Source organism: Lutjanus erythropterus, chromosome 18 (assembly GCF_056507025.1).
Source record: "Lutjanus erythropterus isolate fLutEry1 chromosome 18, fLutEry1.hap2, whole genome shotgun sequence".
Classification (NCBI taxonomy): Eukaryota; Metazoa; Chordata; class Actinopteri; order Lutjaniformes; family Lutjanidae; genus Lutjanus; species Lutjanus erythropterus.
In genome coordinates, this window is record NC_139334.1 from 29528332 (window position 1) to 29550626 (window position 22295).

The window sequence follows — 22295 nt, forward strand, 5'->3', positions numbered from 1 at the left end:
TGGGCGTGTGTCTGATATCAGTGTGTTGTCCATTCAGTTCCTCTCCTCATCCTTTTCAAAAATAATTGAAAAGTAAATTTTTTTTCCAACTGACTCATCATAAACTTTCTCCCTAGTTGCGGCTGCAAGTTTTCACACTAGAAACAAACCAGACCATGGCTCAATTTGATCCAGACTGAGGCCACCACTTTTGGTTGGACCAAGGTTTGGCTGTTTGGTCTTGACCATGATCTGGGGAGGTTTCACAATTTTAGTTTGGATCAAACTGAAATGCCCCCAAGTCAAGACCAAATGAGGTAAGGGTGAAAAGGCCCTTAAGAGGTGAGGAAGTTTAAGGACAATCTGCACATTGTAGGAAAGCGATGATATTTTAGGAAATTCGGTACATTTCACATTTGGGAATGTCTACACATTTCAGGAAAACAGAGATGTTTTGAAAACATCTAAACATTTTAGTGTTGACTTTTTGTGAAAATCTACATAATTTAGAGAAGTGGGGACATTTTATGGATGTGTGGATGTTTTGGGAAAGTCTGTACATTTTAGGAAAGTGTGGACGCTTTCGAAAGATCAGCATATTTTAGGAAAGTGAGAATATTGTGTGGATGTTTTGGAAAGTGCTATACGTAAAGTGGGGACTAGGAAAGTGTGGATGTTTTGGAGTAAACAGCACATTTCAGTAAAGTGGGGATATTTTAAGAAATTGGGGACGTTTTAAGAAAGCGTGGTTGTTCTTGAAAAATCTGCACATCTTAGGAAAGTAGGGACACTTTAGGAAAGGCTTTAGATTTAATAAAGTGTGGATTTTTTGGGAAAAACAAAATTTTAGGAAAGTAGGGACCTTCAATGAAAGTGTGGATGTTTTGGGAAAATCAGCACATTTTAGAGACATTTTAGGAAAGTGTGGATGTTTTCAAAAAGTGTGGATATTTTAGGAAAGTGACAACTGTCTGGTTATTATTTCTTGAAAGGGTTATTTGAGGGTTAAGGTTACAATTAGGTTTATGTTCAAGTTAGCGCAAGGTCAGTGAGAGTCCTCACAAGTACAGAATTGGAAGTGTGTGTGTGTGTGTGTGTGTGTGTGTGTGTGTGTGTGTGTCCATGGAATGACTTGGCTACAAAGGCCACCTGGAAGATCCACTTACAACACAGAACAAAAGGTGTCTGGTACAAGAGGAGGGGTGAGAGTAGTGGGAGTGATGGGAGGGAGGTGTGGGGTGATGGAGGGGGGTGTTCAGGTCTTTCATCAACACAGACCCTCTGCAAGAGGAAGAGAAATGTGTGTGTGTGTGTGTGTGTGTGTGTGTGTGTGTGTGTGTGTGTGTGTGTGAGTAGAGAAGGCTGGAGTGGATGAGGAGATGCTGGCCTCTGCTCAGGTTTCAGGACAAAGGGCAGAGTGATTCTGCGGGTTGGTGGGTTCATACAAGTGAACACCAAACACTAAACAGCCTCTGGGCCCGAGGCCAAGCTGACGGTTAAATTCAGACGTTTCATATTTAGTGGACACTTGCACCCCACTGTCAGCAGCCTCTTTCTCTCAGGAGCTCAGGAGCCTTGTGAAGGAACAACTTATTTGATTTTTTATACTTTTTTCAGCTGTTCTTTTAGATTCAATGTAAACATTGAGGCCAGAAACTACTGTATGAAATGTTAATAACTCTCAACAATGTTAATAATGTACAGTTTTGAGTGTGTAGTTGTTGAGATGTCTTTGGCCTGGAGTTTTCTAGCTGAGACAAGTAGACAAGTACATTTCATGGTGCTGTTATAAAAATAGCAATGAGTTATAATGTCGGGCACAGTGAGTACAAATGCACCATTGTGTTTTCAGTTCAGACGATGAAACTGTCCTGTCTCATTAGAGACTCATTATTTACACTCCACTGGCTGGAGGGAGAAACACACTCAAACTCTGAGCACACTGTGATGTGCTGTTGAGTTCAGAGGTCCCTGAAGTGAATCTGGAGACTTTCAGTGGGTCCTGGGACGGGGTCATGTCCAACTGAAATTAATGTTTTTTTTTAAAGTTTTTTCTTCTCAGTACGTCCCATGTTCTGTGTTCTTCTTTGAGAAAGAAAGTGATTTCATGATGGTGCCTCTATCTCTGCGTTAATCCATCAGAACACTGTAAATTCTCTGTCTACATAAAAGGAGAAGTTGTTTTCACAGAGCCAGTCATATTCATTTCAAACCATATTTGAACAAAACAGTAAGGTCACTGTTCCATTACAGGCAGACAGCCACAGTGACTACAAGCCAGACAGCTACGAATCACAAAAGCCACAGACCTTGAACAAGCAGAGCAGACAGGTCAATTCATGCTTTGTTACAGGGACTGGAATCAGAAAACCCAATAAATGTGCCCAATAAAATTTGTTAAATGGCGCAAACAAGATACTAGGTAAACCAAGGTAAATCACCTTGACTTGATGATTTACCTCGACTTTTCCTTTGTCTTCCATGTGCTGGTAATTGTTTACAGTCCAATTAGCAACTTCTGTATACACAGAGGTGCGTATGAATGCAGATAAATTAAATAAATTTCTGTCACACAGCTGAATCATTGTCAGATGATAGCGTGTTTGGTCAATACTACTTAGACTACAACAACAGACTACAAATGGAGACCAGAACTGTTCCAATACCAAAACCTTTATTGTCTACAGATTCTGCATTCATATGCAGATCATCTTTTTTATAGAGACTTTATACAGCCTTGCTATAATGAAGCAGAATGTTCATTTTATACTGAAGAGCCAGTAGATCAGTGCTTCGTCTGTAATTGTTTTGTAGCAGTGGAAGCAGGGAGTTATTTTTGGAATTTGTTCAATGTCAATGCCTGTTGATTCTATTGCTATAAATGGTTGCAGCACTATTATTCTCATTTCATTACTGGATCATGATTACTGACTAGGCCGTATGCTTATTGTGCTTTTTTGTTTTGTTATCAAAATTATACCGTCCAATTTCACCTTGTAACTAGGCAAACTGTTGTAAATTTTTTTCTGTAAAGTAGCGATGAAACTTTTTCTTCGGGATTCTGAGCAATGAAAACAAACAGGAGATGTGATTTAATCCTGATGAACATTAGTCTCAAAAGTTTCCCACCTGAAGCTCCTTTGTGCTGCTGGTCTGCTCCATCTCTGACACAACACCATCTGCAGCCTCCAGCCAAACCCGGATGCCCTGCAGCTCCTCCCGAATCTTTTCTCTCTCCTCCAGCTCCATCCTGGCTGCGTCCAAACCCTCTCTGCTCTTCTGCTTCACACTGTGAAAACACACAAAACACAAACACAACTTTACAGCTTCTTACCTTAAATCCATGAGAGTGAAGAGTTTGCGCTGAGAACATCCACCAGTAAAGTCAAAGCACATGGCAGTTTAAGTGCTGTCAATGTAAATGTATCTAAATACTGTACGACCTCGGAGGCACTGCAGTCTACGTCCGACCCACTTTACCCTCATTGTTTATCCAGGCATAGCAAGGATTGTGGGTAATTGAGTTTTTTGTGCCAACAGCCTTATACTTGCTTTGAATATTTAATAAAAAATAGATTTTACAGAAGCGGAAATCATGGATTCATTTGTACATAAGACAAAATATAAGAGAATAATTAGAAGCATTTGCATTTATTTACATCTATTTGCACACTTATTTTGTATCTTTATTTGTATCTATATTTATATATTGATACATTCAATATTTTCAAATATGATTTTTTTTTTTTTTCTATTATTTTTTTTTACTATGTAATTTATTTGTATTTTCTTGCCACTTTTGCCAAACTGTCAGTCAGCTGACTTTGGCTGAGTAGCCAAACAAAGGAAAAATACAGGGATACAAACAGCATTTTAATACATTATGTAAAAATAAATGAATAAAAAAACAAAACATGGTCTTACCTGCCATATCGAGCCTGCATCGCCTGCAGCTTCTGACAGAGTGGAGTGGGAGGAGCCTGTTCCAGGTGGGCGGGGACACCCTGCAGCCTAGCGGTGCGCAGTTCCAGTGCAGACAGGGCTCGATGTTCGCAGTCCAGTCTGTCCTGGTACTGTTCCCACGACTGCAGCAGGTCCTGCAGCTCCTCAGTGGACGCCTTCACCCGGGAGCTGTCAGGAAGCTCCGCCTCCACCTGCTCCAGGACAACAGACGCCTTCTCCACCTGAGAGTATACAGTATGGTCTTAACTATACCTCACAGTAACGGTAATATGAGCAAGTTAATGTAAAGTAAATATATTTTATTTTAAGTCATTTAAAGTGGTCGTTTATTCCAGAGTCAAAGCATAAGCCGAGGCACTGCTCTCACTGAATATTCATCAATAAAAATATTTTCAACCCAAATATTTTTACTAGTTTTACTTACACTGTTGGTGATTTCGCTCCACTCTGCGATCCTCTGTTGACTCCGAGTTGTCAGCTCTTGTGTGCAGCGAAGAAGTCTTGATACCCGTTTCCAGATGGCTGTCACGGTGGCCTCCCTGCTTCCACAACAGCTCTTCTCTGAGCACCACTCCTTCACCTCCTCCAGACGCCTCTGCAGAGACTCCACCTCCTCACAAAGAGCCTGTACAAGAGAGAGAGAGGCATGTCCATCAAATCAAATAAAGGGTTTAGAGAATAATACAACAGTTACAAGCAGAAAACCTTAAAGACAAAAAGCTGAAAAAAAACAACAACTACTTACTTACTTACTCACTCTATTTTTCACTTTCTAACATAATTTTTAGTTTAAAATATAACAAAGTGGTGAAATACAGTATTTGTGTCCCTGGAACAGTGAACCCTGTAGAGGATAAGTCTCATACGTACTCTGAGCTTGGCTTCCTGGTCAGTGCAGTCAGCGAGGCAGGTGACCTTTTGACGGATGATCTGCAAGAGGCGGTTCTCCGCGCTCTTCATGCTCAGGATGATTTCATCTCGGCACTCAATGTATTTTCTGTGATTTTCTGCACACCTGAAACACACAAATGATTTTGATCTGTCGATGTTCAATAAGAAGAAAAAAATATTGCTTCTGCTCACATGAACAAAGACGTTTACAGGCACAGAACATAGACACCAATTAGAACCATAAAGGGTTCTTTGGCTTGTCCCATAGGAGAACCCTATTTAGTTCCTGGTAGAATCTTATATTATAAATGTTCCAATTGGTTTTAATTAGAACCCCCTGTAAGAGGTTCTACGTCAGGTTCAGAGAACCGTTCTTTGGTGTAATGGTTCCACCCAGAACCCTGCCTGGGGGTTCTTTAGCTTGAACCTATCTTTATAAAAGTATTTTCAAAAAATGGCTCTTCGGATTAAAGGGGTTCTTAATGGAACCCTTAGTATCACAAAGAACACTTGACAAATCCTTTCTTCAAACGTGGTTCTTCAGAAGCAAATGGTTCTTGGTAGAATCTTAGCCTAGGAACCTTTTTGGAACCCTGATTTCTGAGAGTGTAATGTCTGTGGAAAGACTTGCAGTCTGTTCCAGGTAATAAATGTATTTTTTAAGAAATTTATGAGAAATTGAGAAATTGGACTTTCATCTGTGAGCTTCTTACCTGCAGAGACCCTCCAGTCGAATGTGGCCCTTTGCCTGGAGAGTGGACATCCTCACCAGGAGCTGGCTCAGAATGTTCTCCTGGAGCTGCTCCACCCTCTGCGGGCACAGGTAAGGATGCAGGGCATCATGGCTCTGGAGCTGCTCCACATGAGTCTGGAACTGCTGCTGCAGTGAAGCCAGAGCCTGCTGGGTCTCCTCCAGCCTGTCAGAGCAGAGTCCTGCAGAGCCCTGGGGCGGCAGCAGAGAGACCTCGATGTCCCTCAGGAACTGCACTGCTTCTCTGACAGCACATGTGTAGCGTCTCAAGGACTCCCTGGCCTGGGAGATGTTCTCCTAAAACACAATAAAACACATTTATTAACTGTCCTAAGAAACACTTATTTATTATCTGCAGTAAGATCTCAGCTTTGTGAATGTCTGAATTTGGCCTGACTTGCATTCTAAATTAGTTTTGATTCGATTTGACTGTCCATTTTAAGGTCACAATTTTATTTCATTTGACTATACAGTTTTGATTTGCAAAGATCAATAGATAACTGGTTTAATGCCCTGACAACTGTCCTTTATATTTCCAAATTCTTCTAAGAAGATAAAAGGACAGAAAAGTGCAGCACAGAATAATATAGTTACTTCTTAATTTTTTCCTCTCTCTGCAACAGATTACCGCCAAATCTGAGCCTGCCCTAAAACAAGCAGTAGGCGGTGTAAATTCTCTAGTAGGAAAAACATTTTACCATTGCAGAGAAATCACAAGATGACATAATTAAAAGAGTACCAGTTGAACCTAAAATGGTGAAAAACGATGTAGGAAAAACAATGTAATTTATATCAACCTATTCTAATGCAATACTTCAAATGATAAACAGCATTTGAAAATCACTAAAAAAACAAAGACAAAAAACAAAGGAGAACAATGCAACTTGCCATTTGTGAGTCACAGTGACTGAGGACTGCCTTCTTCAACTCCATCAGATTTTTGGATCCACTTCCTCGTCTGGTTCCCTTCTTTTGCTCTAGAACCTCCAGTGCTCTCATTCTTAACTCCACAGTCCTTTTCAAAGACATGATTCTCCGGTATTCGTTTTTAATGACTGTTTCATTTGGAACCAAAATGGGGAGCTTCTGGAGCTTCTGCTGGGTCCTCGAGAGGAAAGCCTGAGTGGCTTTCCTTTCTGAGTCGAGGTCCAGTTCCGTCAGCAGTTTCCTCTCGATGATGCCGAGATTGTTGTAGAGCGTCATCTCCAAGGTGTCAATGCTGTCTTCGCTTTGATTCAGCCTCTGTTGCTCTGCAGACAGCTGTGAGGGGTAAAGGTCAACAGAGATCCTCTGAAGTTTGAAGCGAGCCTCCTCAGACAAATACTTGATCAGAGGACACTGTACAAGGAGGGACTGGCAGAGTTTGTACTTCTCCCCAACATCCCTGCTGTCCTCTTTGGTCTGAAGGACCTGCTCCTGAACATTGTCCATGAGGTCCTCCACACACTGCCTTGTGCACAGGTACCTCTCATGATCTCTGGATTTCATTTCCAGGGTGGCCATTTTGCTGTGAAGTTCAGAAATAACTGAGTACAGTTCCTTTGATTTCTCCTGGGGAATCCACGGTTGCAGAAGATCAACTTTGGACTTGTGCTCCAAAATCACGTGTTTGAAAGGCTCCAAAGCTTGCACGGACTCTCTTGTGATGGGGTACCTGTGTCTACTCAGATCTACTAACATCTGCCGGAGGCTTTTTTCAATAGTGATCAGACTTTTCTTGCTTGAATCTACAGTCTGGGTGAGTTCGTCCAGCTCCTTTTTGTTGGCCTTCTCATAGCTCCTGATGTCTCGGATGTCCTCCTGGAGGTTGGTAAGCTTGTTAAAAAGCTGGCAGTTCTCTGTGATGCTGAGTTCAGGGGAAACGTCTTTACTCTTCATTAAAAGAGCCTCACAGACGGCGGCCTGCTTCTCGGTCTCACCCAGGGTCTCTTGGATCTGACGAACTCTGCGATCAAGTTCAGTTGGGCTCCTGAGCTCATCGTCTGCACTCCTGGTGGCCTCTCTGTGCAGATGAGCCACAACCCAGGAGTCTAGGTCACCAATCTGCTCTGACAGCTTTTCTCTGGTCTGCAGTCCTGACTCGATCTCTCTCACAGCCTTGGCTAGCTTCTCAGAAGTTGACTTTGAGAGTTCCTCGAGGGATTTCAGACAAGAGCGCACCATTGGCACCTCCTCAGCCTGGTCCAGCTGTGGAAGGAGCTCCGTCACCTCCTCCACCAGCATTTCTAGTTGGCCCTGTTTGGCCATGACCTCAGACTGCAGCTTCTTCAGATCTCTGAGCTGCCGGTGCACCTCCTCAGGAAGGAGAGCCACTCTCTTCCTCCTGCCCTCAATGTCACTCTCTGTCTGCTTGGCCCAGGCCAGGCCATCCCTCATCACCATGATTATTTTCTCCATGATGGGGTTGCTGCTGCTCTGAGTTTGGGAGGATACTAGTTCCTCTGTGTGGTCAAGTTGGTCTTTGACCTTCTTAAGCCCCTGCTGTATCTCTTTTGTCTCTTTCTCCCACCGTGATCTGTTGAGTAGTGGCTCTGACAGTTGCTGCAAATTAAGGTGTTTTTGTTGGGCAGCTTTAACCTCAGCATTTGCCACCATCAGCTCCTGGGCTTTCTTGCAATTCCACTGAGGAACTGAAGGTGACTTAGCTTCAAGGTCTTTGCTGATTTTCTCCAAATGTTCCTGAAGATCTGATATTGCAGACAGAAGGCTGCTGGACTCGTGAGAACGGACATTTGTGTGGTGCAAGTTCCTCTCCACATTTCTTTCTAGGCCTCTCCACTTCTCTTGTAGGTTCCTCTGCTCAGTTTCTGTGGTTGCTCGCTCAGACCGGCTGAGGTGAGGGCATAACTTTGTATGGGACACGAGCATCTCCCCAAGTACTGGTCTGTTCTCCTCCATACTTCTCTGTAGGGAGCAGAGTTGTTCTGCCTCCTTGGAGCTGCTCTCCTGTGGGGATCTGGAAGAAACACAGTCTAAAAATCATGTGTTTTATGTGCAACATATTGTACAAGACACAATTATAAGAGGGAGTGTTGAGGTTTGAGATTTATATTACATTTATTGCAATGTTAATAGATATTTAAAGCTTCTTGTCTATGACCCCTTTGGCCCTGACTCAGTCTTGCCCCTCCTTTTTTTTTGGTTTTAATTTTGGTTTGATTTCAAGTTTCAGTTCGTCTGATCTTGTATGCTGTGAGTTGGAAGATTGAATGAGATTTTATGTTGTTGTTAATGTGCGTGATTATACCTCTAGAGGAAGGGCCACAGTTTGATTAATCTGATGTGGATCCTACAATATGGAATGAATAAAAATCATCTCAAACACAACACTAATTTAACAACAATTTTAGACAATGTGTAAATTCTAATCTTGAGATTATAGAGTATTTCTGGTTCTAATGTTCAAATGTTCAAATGATAACAATAAAGATTTATAGTTAGATGACCCAGTTTGTACTCGGAGTAGAGGAAAAAAAAATGATACAGCACAGTATCACAATACTTTGTGTGGCAATATTGTATTGATACACAAATGCTACATACTAATACTTCATTAAATAAAATTATTAATAATGAAAATATGAATTACACTTTGTGGAACTAGGATAAAGAAATCAATTTCTTTTTCAGTCCACTAGACAGTGATGAAGTTTTTTTCCTGTTGAGGACAGAAGAAGCCACGTTCAATGAGACTGGAAGGTTTTCATGATTGTGTTGGTCATTCTGTCATTTTCTGTCAGAAAAATGTTATCCTGTTGGATAAAACAGATGTTGACAAAGTTTTCCTTTGGGGACATAATTTGTAGTTAATAAAAGGGAAATAAATTGCAATATATCAATACTTAGTATATTGCTAAAATGCAATAATACCATATTTTGACTTAATTATCTTGATTATATTGTATCACTTGAACCACTGGTGAGCCCATTCCCGACTCTGTACAATATACTAATATTAGTAATGCAACATATTGCAACATATGCATGCTGTGTAGCACAGCAGTATAACAACTACAACCTTCAATTAAGAAATTCAAAGGAAACCACAGATGAACTCACGTTCTAACAGCGTCCAGTTCTGCTGTCAGTCTCTCCAGTTTGTTCTTGGCTGCTTCGGTCTGTCTGCAGTAATCAGTCACCTCCTGCAGCTGGGCCTCTTTGCTCTGGATGACAGCAGCTGCATCCTGGACAGCAGTAGACCACTGGTCCTCCACAAGCTCCAGAGCGTCCCTCTTCTCAGGATCGGCTTCTCTCAGCTGAGAGAGCACTGACACCTGTGCCTGGGCAGCCTCTCGGCACTCCTGTGCTCAGCAAAATAAACATAAAGACAATTATTTAAGGCCTAAAATTATTATGCAATGTTATGTTTATCATGATTAACTGATTATTACTAAACACAAGTAACATGCAATGAGTGATTTATCTCAGCAAATCTTAAGGTCCTGTGGTACAGTTATTTAACTGTTGATGTCTGCTTATTTTCAATAGCCACCTTTGGAACAGGCTGGTTCAGATATGCGTTACCGATGCCCATTGCTGCAGGCACCTTGGCATTATAACCTATGTTTTGCCAACCTGCTGTGTAACTCCCTCAGGTTCAATAAAATAAAACAATAAATTATCTTTTTATTTCTCTCGTCAGTCATGCACCCTGTAATTGTGACTCGCACCTGAGCCTCCTCCAGCTGCTGGGCCATGGCTGTTGGGTTGAGCTCAGCTGGCTGGTTCTTGGAGCTCAGGACTTTAGACACCAGTCTGCTTAGGCGATTGTCCAGATCACTGGTCGAGGTAATCATAGCCTCTGGGGCATCTTCCAGCGGTTTACCCTAAAGATACAGAAATACATTAAAGCCTGAATACTCAAAATGTCTATTTAGGGCCTATACCAGCAACTGAGTTTGTTTTTCTATGTGATTTGTCACTCTAAAAGTAGGAAGGAAGTACCCTAAAATTTTACATTGTGTAACATTACTAGCACTTAAAGCTACTTCAAAGGAGTGTTTATTACTAATGACAATATTTGACCTACACAAGCAAACAAGACCATCCATGAGAAGATTTCTATAGAATTATTGTTAATGCCTGCTGCCTGTTTGGACTCGGTGAAATCAGATTAAACGAGTCCATCTTTACATTTTTCTGGGCAGAGTTACAGTGATTAGCATGTTAGCCAGTTAAAAAGAAGAAGGAGGAGATTTTTATCTAGATACATTTATTTTTTACGCTGGAAAGACTACTGCTTTTGTCCACAGGGGCTGACAAAGCCAAATAAATATGAAAGTTCCTTGTAGCAGCTTTAAAGCCCTTGTGTAGGATTTGACCACTGCTGACTTTGGCGACTCCTAGTGGTAATTCTAAAAAAAATGACTGTGGTACAAAGTAATCATGATACCTCGATGAGTTGACTGTTGGGTCCTGTCCCAGCGAGTTGCTGTATTTCTGTGAAGATGCTCCCCATGGCAGATCCTTCCGGTTCCTCCAGAACAAGTCTCTCAGTCCTCACAACTCTTGCTTCTGCTTGAGCTTTGTTTTCCTGTGAGGGGAATCCTTCCAACAGGGTTACCTCACCCCAGATAATATAAGGTGAGGGTTTCCGAACGGTCTGCAATGATGTCGGAGATATCTTGTCAGTCTTGTACACCTGCTCCCATTGTGAAGACCGAATACCAGTGTTAATGCAGTAAAAATCCTGACATATGTGTATAGTTTCAGTTGAGTTGAGAAAAGTTGTTTCTCTTTGTGAATCAACACTATCCCATTTGAATGATAAGCTTCCTCTGGAAATGTGTGACGTGCAACACAGTGACAACATGTATGAGCAGGTTCATATTCCCACCCTGAGGCAATGAAACCTTTAGTGGCATAGGTGTAAATGTCTTGGGTTTATATGATTTGCTTTACAAGCACTACTAATAAAATGTAGTCCTGTATGCCCTTTGTAAAGGTCTAAATGAAATATCTTAAGAATGTTTATACAGAGACCAGTTAACCAGTCAAAGAATTTTAGGCCACAAGTGCCAACAAATATGCAAAAATTATGTGTACATATACGACTTCCCTGGAGCACGAAAACTATATTTATCCCCCTTTTCAGTGGATATCGTTTTCTCTTTCACACTCTCTCTCTGTCTACTCAACCTGTCTTTAAGTATGCAATATAATATGATATGTATATTCTCCACTGTTTAATGTTTGTTACAGGGAAAAAAAAAGCAAAGCGGAGAAGAACCTGTTGTCCATTTCTTTGATACAGTGTTTTTCTTATTTTTTTAACAAAGAAAAAACATGATATAGAGTGTTGTATGTATAGGATGAAACATCTGACTTGGGTAGGTATTGACAGTGAACAAGGTGAGATGCATGGAGTATTTAATACCTCAGATATTATGAGCATGTGACATAGAGTTGACTTAATTCTATTTTATTATGCACTACTTGACTTTTACTTTAAATAATCAAGTGTCTACTTGGGATGGTAATTCGTTTAGAAGTAACAACTGCCAAAAAAATCAGTCAGTCCCAAAAACAAACTAAACATAGTAATCTTGATGTGAGAAGTCCAAAGAGATTTTGGACTATATGATGTGTAACTATCTGTAGATGTGAAGTCTTACCTGTGACGTATCTGTAGTCTGAAACTTCACTTTGCCAGTGGTGGAGGTCATGGCCACCTTCAGTGGGACATTTTCTGTTTCTACCTTGATCATCTTTTCCGTTGTCTTCTCCTCCTTCTGGTCATCTTTCTTGTTTTCCTTTGCATCTGTTGTACGTGTCTCTGTTTGGGCTCTAGGGACCACACTGGGTTCAGACGGGGATTCAGTAAAGCTTTCCCGCACTTCTGCTCTGGTCACCTTAACTGCAGACTTGTCAGGCTGAACGTTGGTGGTGGTCAAATCTTTGCTTTCTTTAAACTGGATACTTGATTCCATCATTGGCTCCTTTTCTGTTGCGACAGCTTTGTATTCATGTACACTCGGGTGGATTTCTCCCTTTTTATCAGACTTTTCATCCACGCTCTTGGGTACATCAGGCACATCACGTTTGGACACTTGGCCAGATTTTTTCTTGGTCTTTGTCTGCTCGGTGGTAGCAGGTTCTGGGGAATGTTTCCAACCCTTTGGCGGTCTTTTTGTTGGTGCAAGTGTACCTTTTTCAACAATAGTATATTCAGTGATTTTAGTTGGCACTGTGACCAGGGTTGAAGATGGCTTCTCACTGTCAGGCTCATCCTTAGCCTCAATAGTATATTCAATGGTTTCAGTTGGTACTGTGACCACAGTTGAAGATGCCTTCTGACTGTCAGGCTCATCCTTGGCCTCAATAGTATATTCAATGGTTTCAGTTGGTACTGTGACCACAGTTGAAGATGCCTTCTGACTGTCAGGCTCATCCTTGGCCTCAATAGTATATTCAATGGTTTCAGTTGGTACTGTGACCACAGTTGAAGATGGCCTCTGACTGTCAGGCTCATCCTTGGTCTTTGTCTGCTCTGTGGTAGCAAGTTCTGGGGAAAGTTTCAAACCCTTTGGGTGCCTTTTTGTTGGTGCGAGTGTACCTTTTTCAACAACAGTATATTCAGTGATTTTAGTTGACACTGTGACCAGAGTTGAAGATGCCTTCTGACTGTCAGGCTCATCCTTGGCCTCAATAGTATATTCAATGGTTTCAGTTGGTACTGTGACCAGAGTTGAAGAGGGCCTCTGACTGTCAGGCTCGTCCTTGGTCTGTGTCTGCTCTGTGGTAGCAGATTCTGGGGAAAGTTTCAAACCCTTCGGCTGCCTTTTTGTTGGTGCGAGTGTACCTTTTTCCACAACAGTATATTCAGTGATTTTAGTTGGCACTGTGACCAGAGTTGAAGATGCCTTCTGACTGTCAGGCTCATCCTTGGCCTCAATAGTATATTCAATGGTTTCAGTTGGTACGGTGACCACAGTTGAAGATGGCCTCTGACTGTCAGGCTCGTCCTTGGTCTGTGTCTGCTCTGTGGTAGCAAGTTCTGGGGAAAGTTTCAAACCCTTCGGCTGTCTTTTTGTTGGTGCGAGTGTACCTTTTTCAACGACAGTATATTCAGTGATTTTAGTTGGCACTGTGACCACAGTTGAAGATGCCTTCTGACTGTCAGGCTCATCCTTGGCCTCAATAGTATATTCAATGGTTTCAGTTGGTACGGTGACCACAGTTGAAGATGGCCTCTGACTGTCAGGCTCGTCCTTGGTCTGTGTCTGCTCTATGGTAGCAAGTTCTGGGGAAATTTTCAAACCCTTCGGCTGTCTTTTTGTTGGTGCAAGTGTACCTTTTTCAATGACAGTATATTCAGTGATTTTAGTTGGCACTGTGACCACAGTTGAAGATGCCTTCTGACTGTCAGCCTCATCCTTGGCCTCAATAGTATATTCAATGGTTTCAGTTGGTACGGTGACCACAGTTGAAGATGGCCTCTGACTGTCAGGCTCGTCCTTGGTCTGTGTCTGCTCTGTGGTAGCAAGTTCTGGGGAAAGTTTCAAACCCTTCGGCTGTCTTTTTGTTGTTGCGAGTGTACCTTTTTCAACGACAGTATATTCAGTGATTTTAGTTGGCACTGTGACCACAGTTGAAGATGCCTTCTGACTGTCAGGCTCATCCTTGGCCTCAATAGTATATTCAATGGTTTCAGTTGGTACTGTGACCAGAGTTGAAGATGGCTTCTCACTGTCAGGCTTGTGCATTTCAGCCCCTTTTGGGATTTTCATCCTAACAGACTTTTCCTCTAGGCACTTTGGTACATCTTGCATACCGTGTGTCAACACTTTTGGATGCTGTTCTTGAACACCATGTTCCTTGACATTTGTAGGTCTATCCTCTGAGAATTTCAAAAGCTCTGTTTTAGTTTCAGTTTGGCTCGGTTTTGCAATGTCTTGCTCATATATACTTATTTCTATGAATTCTGTCTCTGTCACATGTGGTTGCAATGATTCAGAAGCAGAAGTAGTTTGAACAACATCTATTCTCGGCTCTTTTGCTCTTGTGACAGATGTATTTTCATCCTCCTCTGCCCTAGTTGGTATATCTAGTTGTAGGATGCGCACTTCAGGCCCCAAGTGAATTTTCTCCATTGTAACAGATTTTTCAACCAAGCTTTTGGGTACACTGTCCACACCACGTGTCAGTGGCGTAGGATCCTCCTCTTGGACACCATGCTCCTTAACTGCTTTGGGTCTTTCCTGTGTGGATTGTGAGAGCCCTATTAGAGTGTCAGCTTGGCTTGGCCTCACGAGATTTTGCTCAGATATGCCTATTCCTAGAACTTCTGTCCTTGCCTTATCTTGTGGCAACACGTCAGAAGTGGGTTGGGCAGAGTCCCTTTGAGCAACAGTGCCTTTTCTGTCTTTCCCTTCAGTACTGCTTTTTTGCACTTCGATCGTAGTCATCTGAACTGCAGCCTTCTCTGGCTTAATATCAGCAGAAGACATACCTTCTTTTTCTGGCACTCTTTCACTCTGGATAGTTGTTTGAACAATATCTATCCTTTTTGCTCTTGCGACAGATGTGTTTTCCTCCTCTGGCCTGGTCTCTATATCTAGTTGCAAAATGCACACATCAGGACCCAATTCTATTTTTTTAACAGACTCTTCATCCAGGCACTTGAGTGCATAATGCACATCACCTGACACCACTTCACCATGCTTAACCTGGACATTATAATCCTTAACATCTTTGGGTCTTTCCTGTATGGTTCTCAAGAGCTCTGTTTTTTGGCCTGGTTTTACTGTTTCTTGTTCAGATAGGCTTATCTGTGCAAATGTTGTCTCTGCTTTACTTGGGTGCACTGTTGGTTTTGTAGAGTCACCTTTAGCAACACTGTCTTGACATTTACTAATACCTTCTTGCACTTCTACGCTGGTCATCTTAACTGCAGACTTCTCTGGGTGAATACCAGTGCTAATCGTATCCTTGCTTTGTGGTTCTGTCTTACACTGTGTACTTTCAGTCCCCTCGGTTGTCTCCCTCACTCTAACAGACCTCTCTTCCAGACTCTTAGGTGCATCAATAATGTCATGGGTTAATACTTTAGAATGCTCTTCTTTCACAAGTTCCCTGTCCTCTTTGGGTCTTTCCTGTTTGGTTTCCAAGAGCTTCAGCTGACTCAGAGTTTCACTTGGTTTCGTTATGTCTTGGTCAGATGAACTTATTTTTGAAATTTCTATCTCTGCCCTATGAGGCTGCACCGCTGCGCCCACAGCAGAGATGGGTTGAGTGGAGGAACTTTCGACCACAGTCTCTGCCTCTCGTTGATCTGGCTTTATCTCATATGTCTGTGTGACACCTATCTCAGGCAGATCGAGGACTAGATATCTCTTCTGGACTTCAGGTGTATTTTTCCATAATGCGTCAATGTAGTCTGCCAGACATGGTGTGTCGGTAGGCTCAGTGGAGAAAGGTGGTTGTGTTTGAGGTGTTTTACTTATGACTCTTTCAGTAGACTGGGTGGTAGTCTGTTCTGGTGCCTCATTAGATTTGTCCATAAGCTCCTGTGACTGACGGTCAGATTTCTTCTTGGTCTTTGTCTGCTCTGTGGTAACAGGTTCTGGGGAAAGTTTCACACCCTTCGGCTGTCTTTTTGTTGGTGCAAGTGTACCTTTTTCAACAACAGTATATTCAGTGATTTTAGTTGGCACTGTGACCACAGTTGAAGATGCCTTCTGACTGTCAGGCTCATCCTTGGCCTCAATAGTATATTCAATGGTTTCAGTTGGTACTGTGACCAGAGTTGAAGGTGGCCTCTGACTGTCAGGCTCATCCTTGGTCTTTGTCTCCTCTGTGGTAACAGGTTCTGGGGAAAGTTTCAAACCCTTCGGCTGTCTTTTTGTTGGTGCAAGTGTACCTTTTTCCACAACAGTATATTCAGTGATTTTAGTTGGCACTGTGACCACAGTTGAAGATGCCTTCTGACTGTCAGGCTCATCCTTGGCCTCAATAGTATATTCAATGGTTTCAGTTGGTACTGTGACCACAGTTGAAGATGGCCTCTGACTGTCAGGCTCGTCCTTGGTCTGTGTCTGCTCTGTGGTAGCAAGTTCTGGGGAATGTTTCAAACCCTTCGGCTGTCTTTTTGTTGGTGCGAGTGTACCTTTTTCAACAACAGTATATTCAGTGGTTTTAGTTGACACTGTGACCACAGTTGAAGACGGCTTCTCACTGTCAAGTGCATCCTTAGCCTCAATAGTATATTCAATTGTTTCAGGTGGTACTGTGACCAGAGTTAAAGATGGCCTCTGACTGTCAGGCTTGTCCTTTGTCTGTCTCTCCTCTGTGGTAGCAAGTTCTGGGGAAAGTTTCAAACCCTTCGGCTGTCTTTTTGTTGGTGCAAGTGTACCTTTTTCCACAACAGTATATTCAGTGATTTTAGTTGGCACTGTGACCACAGCTGAAGATGCCTTCTGACTGTCAGGCTCATCCTTGGCCTCAATAGTATATTCAATGGTTTCAGTTGGTACTGTGACCAGAGTTGAAGAGGGCCTCTGACTGTCAGGCTCGTCCTTGGTCTGTGTCTGCTCTGTGGTAGCAAGTTCTGGGGAATGTTTCAAACCCTTCGGCTGTCTTTTTGTTGGTGCGAGTGTACCTTTTTCAACAACAGTATATTCAGTGGTTTTAGTTGACACTGTGACCACAGTTGAAGATGGCTTCTCACTGTCAAGTGCATCCTTAGCCTCAATAGTATATTCAATTGTTTCAGTTGGTACTGTGACCAGAGTTAAAGATGGCCTCTGACTGTCAGGCTTGTCCTTTGTCTGTCTCTCCTCTGTGGTAGCAAGTTCTGGGGAAAGTTTCAAACCCTTCGGCTGTCTTTTTGTTGGTGCAAGTGTACCTTTTTCCACAACAGTATATTCAGTGATTTTAGTTGGCACTGTGACCAGAGTTGAAGATGCCTTCTGACTGTCAGGCTCATCCTTGGCCTCAATAGTATATTCAATGGTTTCAGTTGGTACTGTGACCACAGTTGAAGATGGCCTCTGACTGTCAGGCTCGTCCTTGGTCTGTGTCTGCTCTATGGTAGCAAGTTCTGGGGAATGTTTCAAACCCTTCGGCTGTCTTTTTGTTGGTGCGAGTGTACCTTTTTCAACAACAGTATATTCAGTGGTTTTAGTTGACACTGTGACCACAGTTGAAGATGGCTTCTCACTGTCAAGTGCATCCTTAGCCTCAATAGTATATTCAATTGTTTCAGTTGGTACTGTGACCAGAGTTAAAGATGGCCTCTGACTGTCAGGCTCATCCTTGGTCTTTGTCTCCTCTGTGGTAACAGGTTCTGGGGAAAGTTTCAAACCCTTCGGCTGTCTTTTTGTTGGTGCAAGTGTACCTTTTTCAACAACAGTATATTCAGTGATTTTAGTTGACACTGTGACCAGAGTTGAAGATGCCTTATGACTGTCAGCCTCATCCTTAGCCTCAACAGTATATTCAATGGTTTCAGTTGGTAATGTTACCTGAGTTGAAGATGGCCTCTGACTGTCAGGCTCATCCTTGGTCTGTGTCTGCTCTGGTGCTGGAGAACGTTTCAAATCCTTGGACTGACTTTTGGTTGGGGAAAGTGTACCTTTTTCTCTAACAGTAATGTCAGTTGTTTTGATCATCTCTGGTGCTAAAGATGGCTTCAGGCTGTCAGGCTCTTTTATGGTCTCTTTCACGTCTTTGGTAGAAACTTCTGGGGAGAGTTTAAGACCTTTTGACTTTCTTTTAGTTGGAGAAAGCTTACCCTTTTCCTTTTCTACAGCAGTAGTTTGGTTTGGTCCTGTGATCGCATCTGGAGTTATGGGTTGCTGACCATCAAGTTCTTTCTTATTTTGTTCAGGGTCCACATTAGGTGATTTAACACTTGTTACTGTCTCAGAAGTGGAAAAGTCATCACTCTTGGACTTCCTTCTAGTTGGTACCAGCTTTGTTTCTTCAATAACAACACTTTGGTCACTGGAACTCAAAGATTTTTGACCTTCAAGCTGTTCTCCTGTCAGGGGTGCTTCTGTGTCAGCAGGTTTAAGAGGAAGTGCTGTAATCTTTGACTTTCTCTTGGGTGGTATAAACTTTCTTTCTTTGAGGTCAGCAGTTTCAGTTTGCCCTTGTACAAACTCCACACTTGTAGGTTGATTTTCGGGTTCTTGTTTTGTTTCCTCAGCCTCCACACCAGTAATTCTATCAAGGGGAGATACTGACTCTGGAACTGTAGAAACCTCAAGACTCTCTGACGTCCTCCTTGTTGGTGTAACTTTAGGTTCAGTTGTTACAGGGACTGTAGTCAATGGTTCTGATACATCTAGAATAATGGTTGCTATATTCTTTGTCTCTTCAACAACGGCAGTTTCACTGGAGCTCAGTGAAGGCTTCTGACTGCCAGGCTTTTGCTTAGTCTCTGCCACCACAGTGGAAGCTTGTTCTGGGGAAGGCTTTGGGCCCTTTGGTTTTCTTTTTGTTGGAGAAAGCTTACCTTTTTCCTTTTCTACAACAGTAGCTTGAGTTGGGGACTTCTGACTGTCGAGTTTTTTCTTATTTTGTTGATGCTCCACATCAGGTGAACTAACATGGGTAACTGTCTCAGAAGTTGTGGAAAAGTCACCACTCTTGGACTTTCTTCTGGTTGGTACATGCTTTGTTTCCTCAAGAACAACACTTTTATTTTCATCACTGGAACACAAAGAAGATTTTTGATCTTCAGGCTTTTCCCTTGTTTGAGACATCTCAATATCAGCATCTGTAACAGGAAGGTCTGTGCTCTTTGATTTTCTCTTGGATGGTAGCAACTTACTCTGTTCCACAGCAGATTCAGCTTGCCCTTGAACAGACTCTGGGGTTGTGGAATCTTTTTCAGGTTTTTGTTTGGCCTCCTTTGGCTCTGACACATCTAGAATAATGGTTGCTATTTTCTTTGTCTCTTCAACAACCATTTCAGTTTGCATGCTGAAGCTCAGTGAAGGCATCTCATTTCCAGGCCCTTGCTTAGTCACTGCAATCTCCCCGGAAGCATGTTCTGGGGAGAGCTTTGGGCCCTTTAATTTTCTTTTGGTTGGAGAAAGCTTGCCTTTATCCTTTTCTACAACAGCAGTTTGAGTTCGTCCTATGATTACATCTGGAGTTGAGGATTTTTGACTGTGAAGTTCTTTCTTACTTTGTTCATGCTCCACATCAGGTGATTTAACTTGGGTTACTGTCTCAGAAGTTGTGGGAAAGTCACCGCTCTTCGACTTTCTTCTGGTTGGTACAAGATTTGTTTCTTCAATAACAACACTTTTATTTTGGTCATTGGAACTCAAAGAATATTTCTGACTTTCCATTGTCTGCAGAGTCTCAGTGTCAGCAAGTTTAAGAGGAAGTGCTGTACTCTTTGGCTTTCTCTTGGGTGGTAGAACCTTACTTTCTTCAACAACAGCAGTTTCAGCTTGCCCTTGAACAAACTCTGAGGTTGCAGGTTGATTTTCAGGTTCTTGTTTTGTTTCCTCAGCCTCCACACCAGTAAGTCTACCAAGGGGAGATACTGACTCTGGAACCGTAGAAACCTCAAGACTCTTTGACTTTGGTATAACTTCAGGTTCAGCTGTTGCAGGGACCGTAGTCAATGGTTCTGATACATCTAGAATAATGGTTGCTATATTCTTTGTTTCTTCAACAGCAGCAGTTTCACTGGAGCTCAGTGGAGGCTTCTGACTGCCTGGCTTTTGCTTGGTCTCTGCCAACTCTGAGGAAGCTTGTTCTGGGGAAAGCGTTGGACTCTTTGGCTTTCTTTTGGTTGGAGAATGCTTACCTTTTTCCTTTTCTACAACAGCAGGTTGAGTTGGTCCTGGAGTTCGGGACTTCTGACTGTCAAGTTCTTTCTTATTTTGTTCATGCTTCACATCAGGTGATTTAACTTGGGTTACTGTCTCAGGAGTTGCAGAAAAGTCGCCATTCTTTGACTTTCTTCTGGTTGGTACAATCTTTTCTCCTTCAAAAACAGCACTTTTGTTTTGATCCTGAGACTCTTCACTTGTTTGAGGTGCTTCAGTATCAGCAAGTTCTGTACTCTTTGACTTTCTCTTAGGAGGTAGAAACTTACTTTGCTCCACAGCAGATTCAGCTTGACCTTGAACTGACTCTGGGACTGCAGGTTCATTTTCAGGTTTTTGTTTTGTTTCCTTAGGTTCCACACCAGTAAGTCTACCAATGGGAGACACTGATTCTGGAACTGTGGAAACCTCCAAACTTTTTGACTTCATCCTGGTTGGTATAACTTCAGGATCAGTTGTCAAGGGCACTGTGGTGAGCGGGTCTGAAACATCTAGAATAATGGTTGCTACATTCTTTGTTTCCTCAACAACGACAGGTTCAGTTTGTGCTCTGGAGCTCAATGAAGCCTTCTGACTTCCAGGCTCTTCCTTAGTCTCGGTCACCTCTTTGGTATCATGTTTTGAGGAGAACTTTGGGCCCTTTGACTTTCTTTTGGTTGGGGAAAGCTTATTTTCTTTCACACCGAAAGTTGGTTCTGTAACCACCTGTGGAGTTGGAGAAGACTTCAGGCTGTCTGGTCCTCTCTTATTACTTTCAGGTTCCACTTCTTCAGCACTCTTTGACTTCCTTCTGATTGGTATGAGCTTTGTGTCCTCCATCATGACACTTTCAGTTTGCTCTTTTGAGCTCAAAGCAGACCTTTGACTTTTAGGTTCATCCTTAATCTCTGCTGCCTGCTCGCTGGTCTGTTTTGGGGGAAGTTTTGGACTCTTTGATTTTCGCTTGGGTGGTAAAACTTCACCTCTTTCCAGAAGAGCAGTTTCAGTTGGCTCTGGAACAAACTCTGAGGTTGATGACTTCTCATGCTCCTTTACAAAACCTTTTGTTTGTTCTTTACTTTGGTTAGCGCCTGGCTCTGAAATCGTGGAACTCTCTGACTCTTGCCCTTTTGGTACAGACGTAAGTTGCTTGGCATCTGTTACTGTGATAGGTGCTGAAGTTAGGAGATTCTCAGTATCAGTCTTGATCTGAGCAGGTTCCTCCTGTTCACTTGCAACATCAGTTATTGCAGGGCCAGTAGTGAATGGCTTTGATTCATCTGGAATAATGGTGGCTACATTCATTGATTCTTCCACAGCAGCAGTTTCTGTGTCAGTGGATGAAGTCTTGGACTTTCTCCTGGATGGTACAGGTGTAGTATTCTCACTAACATCAGGTCCAGACTGCTTAATGAGCTTTTGAGTAAGTACAGGTTCCTCAACAGCAGATTTCATTTGCTCAGTTCCACCAAGCTCAGCTTTCATATCTAGCTTCATACTTTTAGACGGTGCCTCCTGGGAGGTGCTGTAAGTGGTTGTTAGCTGTTCTGAAACATATGTTGTACTCTGAGATTTCTTGTTGGCTGGTTCAATTATGGTTTGCTCCACAACAGTAATTTTTGTGTCTTTCATAACTGTTGTCACAGCAGGTGAAAATGTTTTAGTCTCGGTTTGCAGCTCAGCTGTAAGTACCATTTCATCATCAACAGAAGCTGGTTTTTCTGTTGAGGGAATGTTTTTCTGTAGTTTAGCTTGAGATTTTTTCTCAGGTGAACGCTTGTGTTTTCGTGGTGGTGCCACTACAGATGTCTTTGTCTCCTCTAGGTTACCATGAAGGACATCACGTTGCTTTTGTTTACTCTTTTCATCAAGTTCCTTGAATGAAAGGATAAAATAGCATATATTACTAAAGTTCTACATTACTGCTTCTTACATATAAA

At 42.4% G+C, this 22295-nt stretch overlaps 1 protein-coding gene across 1 annotated transcript in view; it reads right to left on the reverse strand.

Moving 5' to 3' along the window:
- The window catches only part of syne2b (spectrin repeat containing, nuclear envelope 2b), a 169022-nt gene that overhangs the window by 83688 nt on the left and 63039 nt on the right, over positions 1-22295 (reverse strand). The window contains exons 56-66 of the mRNA XM_084742989.1: positions 14005-22230; positions 12199-13941; positions 10977-11225; positions 10255-10410; positions 9644-9885; positions 6473-8540; positions 5547-5881; positions 4813-4957; positions 4367-4567; positions 3904-4163; positions 3109-3268 (exon numbers count right to left, since the gene is read on the reverse strand). Of these exons, the coding sequence (XP_084599115.1) occupies positions 3109-3268; positions 3904-4163; positions 4367-4567; positions 4813-4957; positions 5547-5881; positions 6473-8540; positions 9644-9885; positions 10255-10410; positions 10977-11225; positions 12199-13941; positions 14005-22230 (13785 nt within the window). The remainder of the gene's footprint in view (positions 1-3108; positions 3269-3903; positions 4164-4366; positions 4568-4812; positions 4958-5546; positions 5882-6472; positions 8541-9643; positions 9886-10254; positions 10411-10976; positions 11226-12198; positions 13942-14004; positions 22231-22295) is intronic.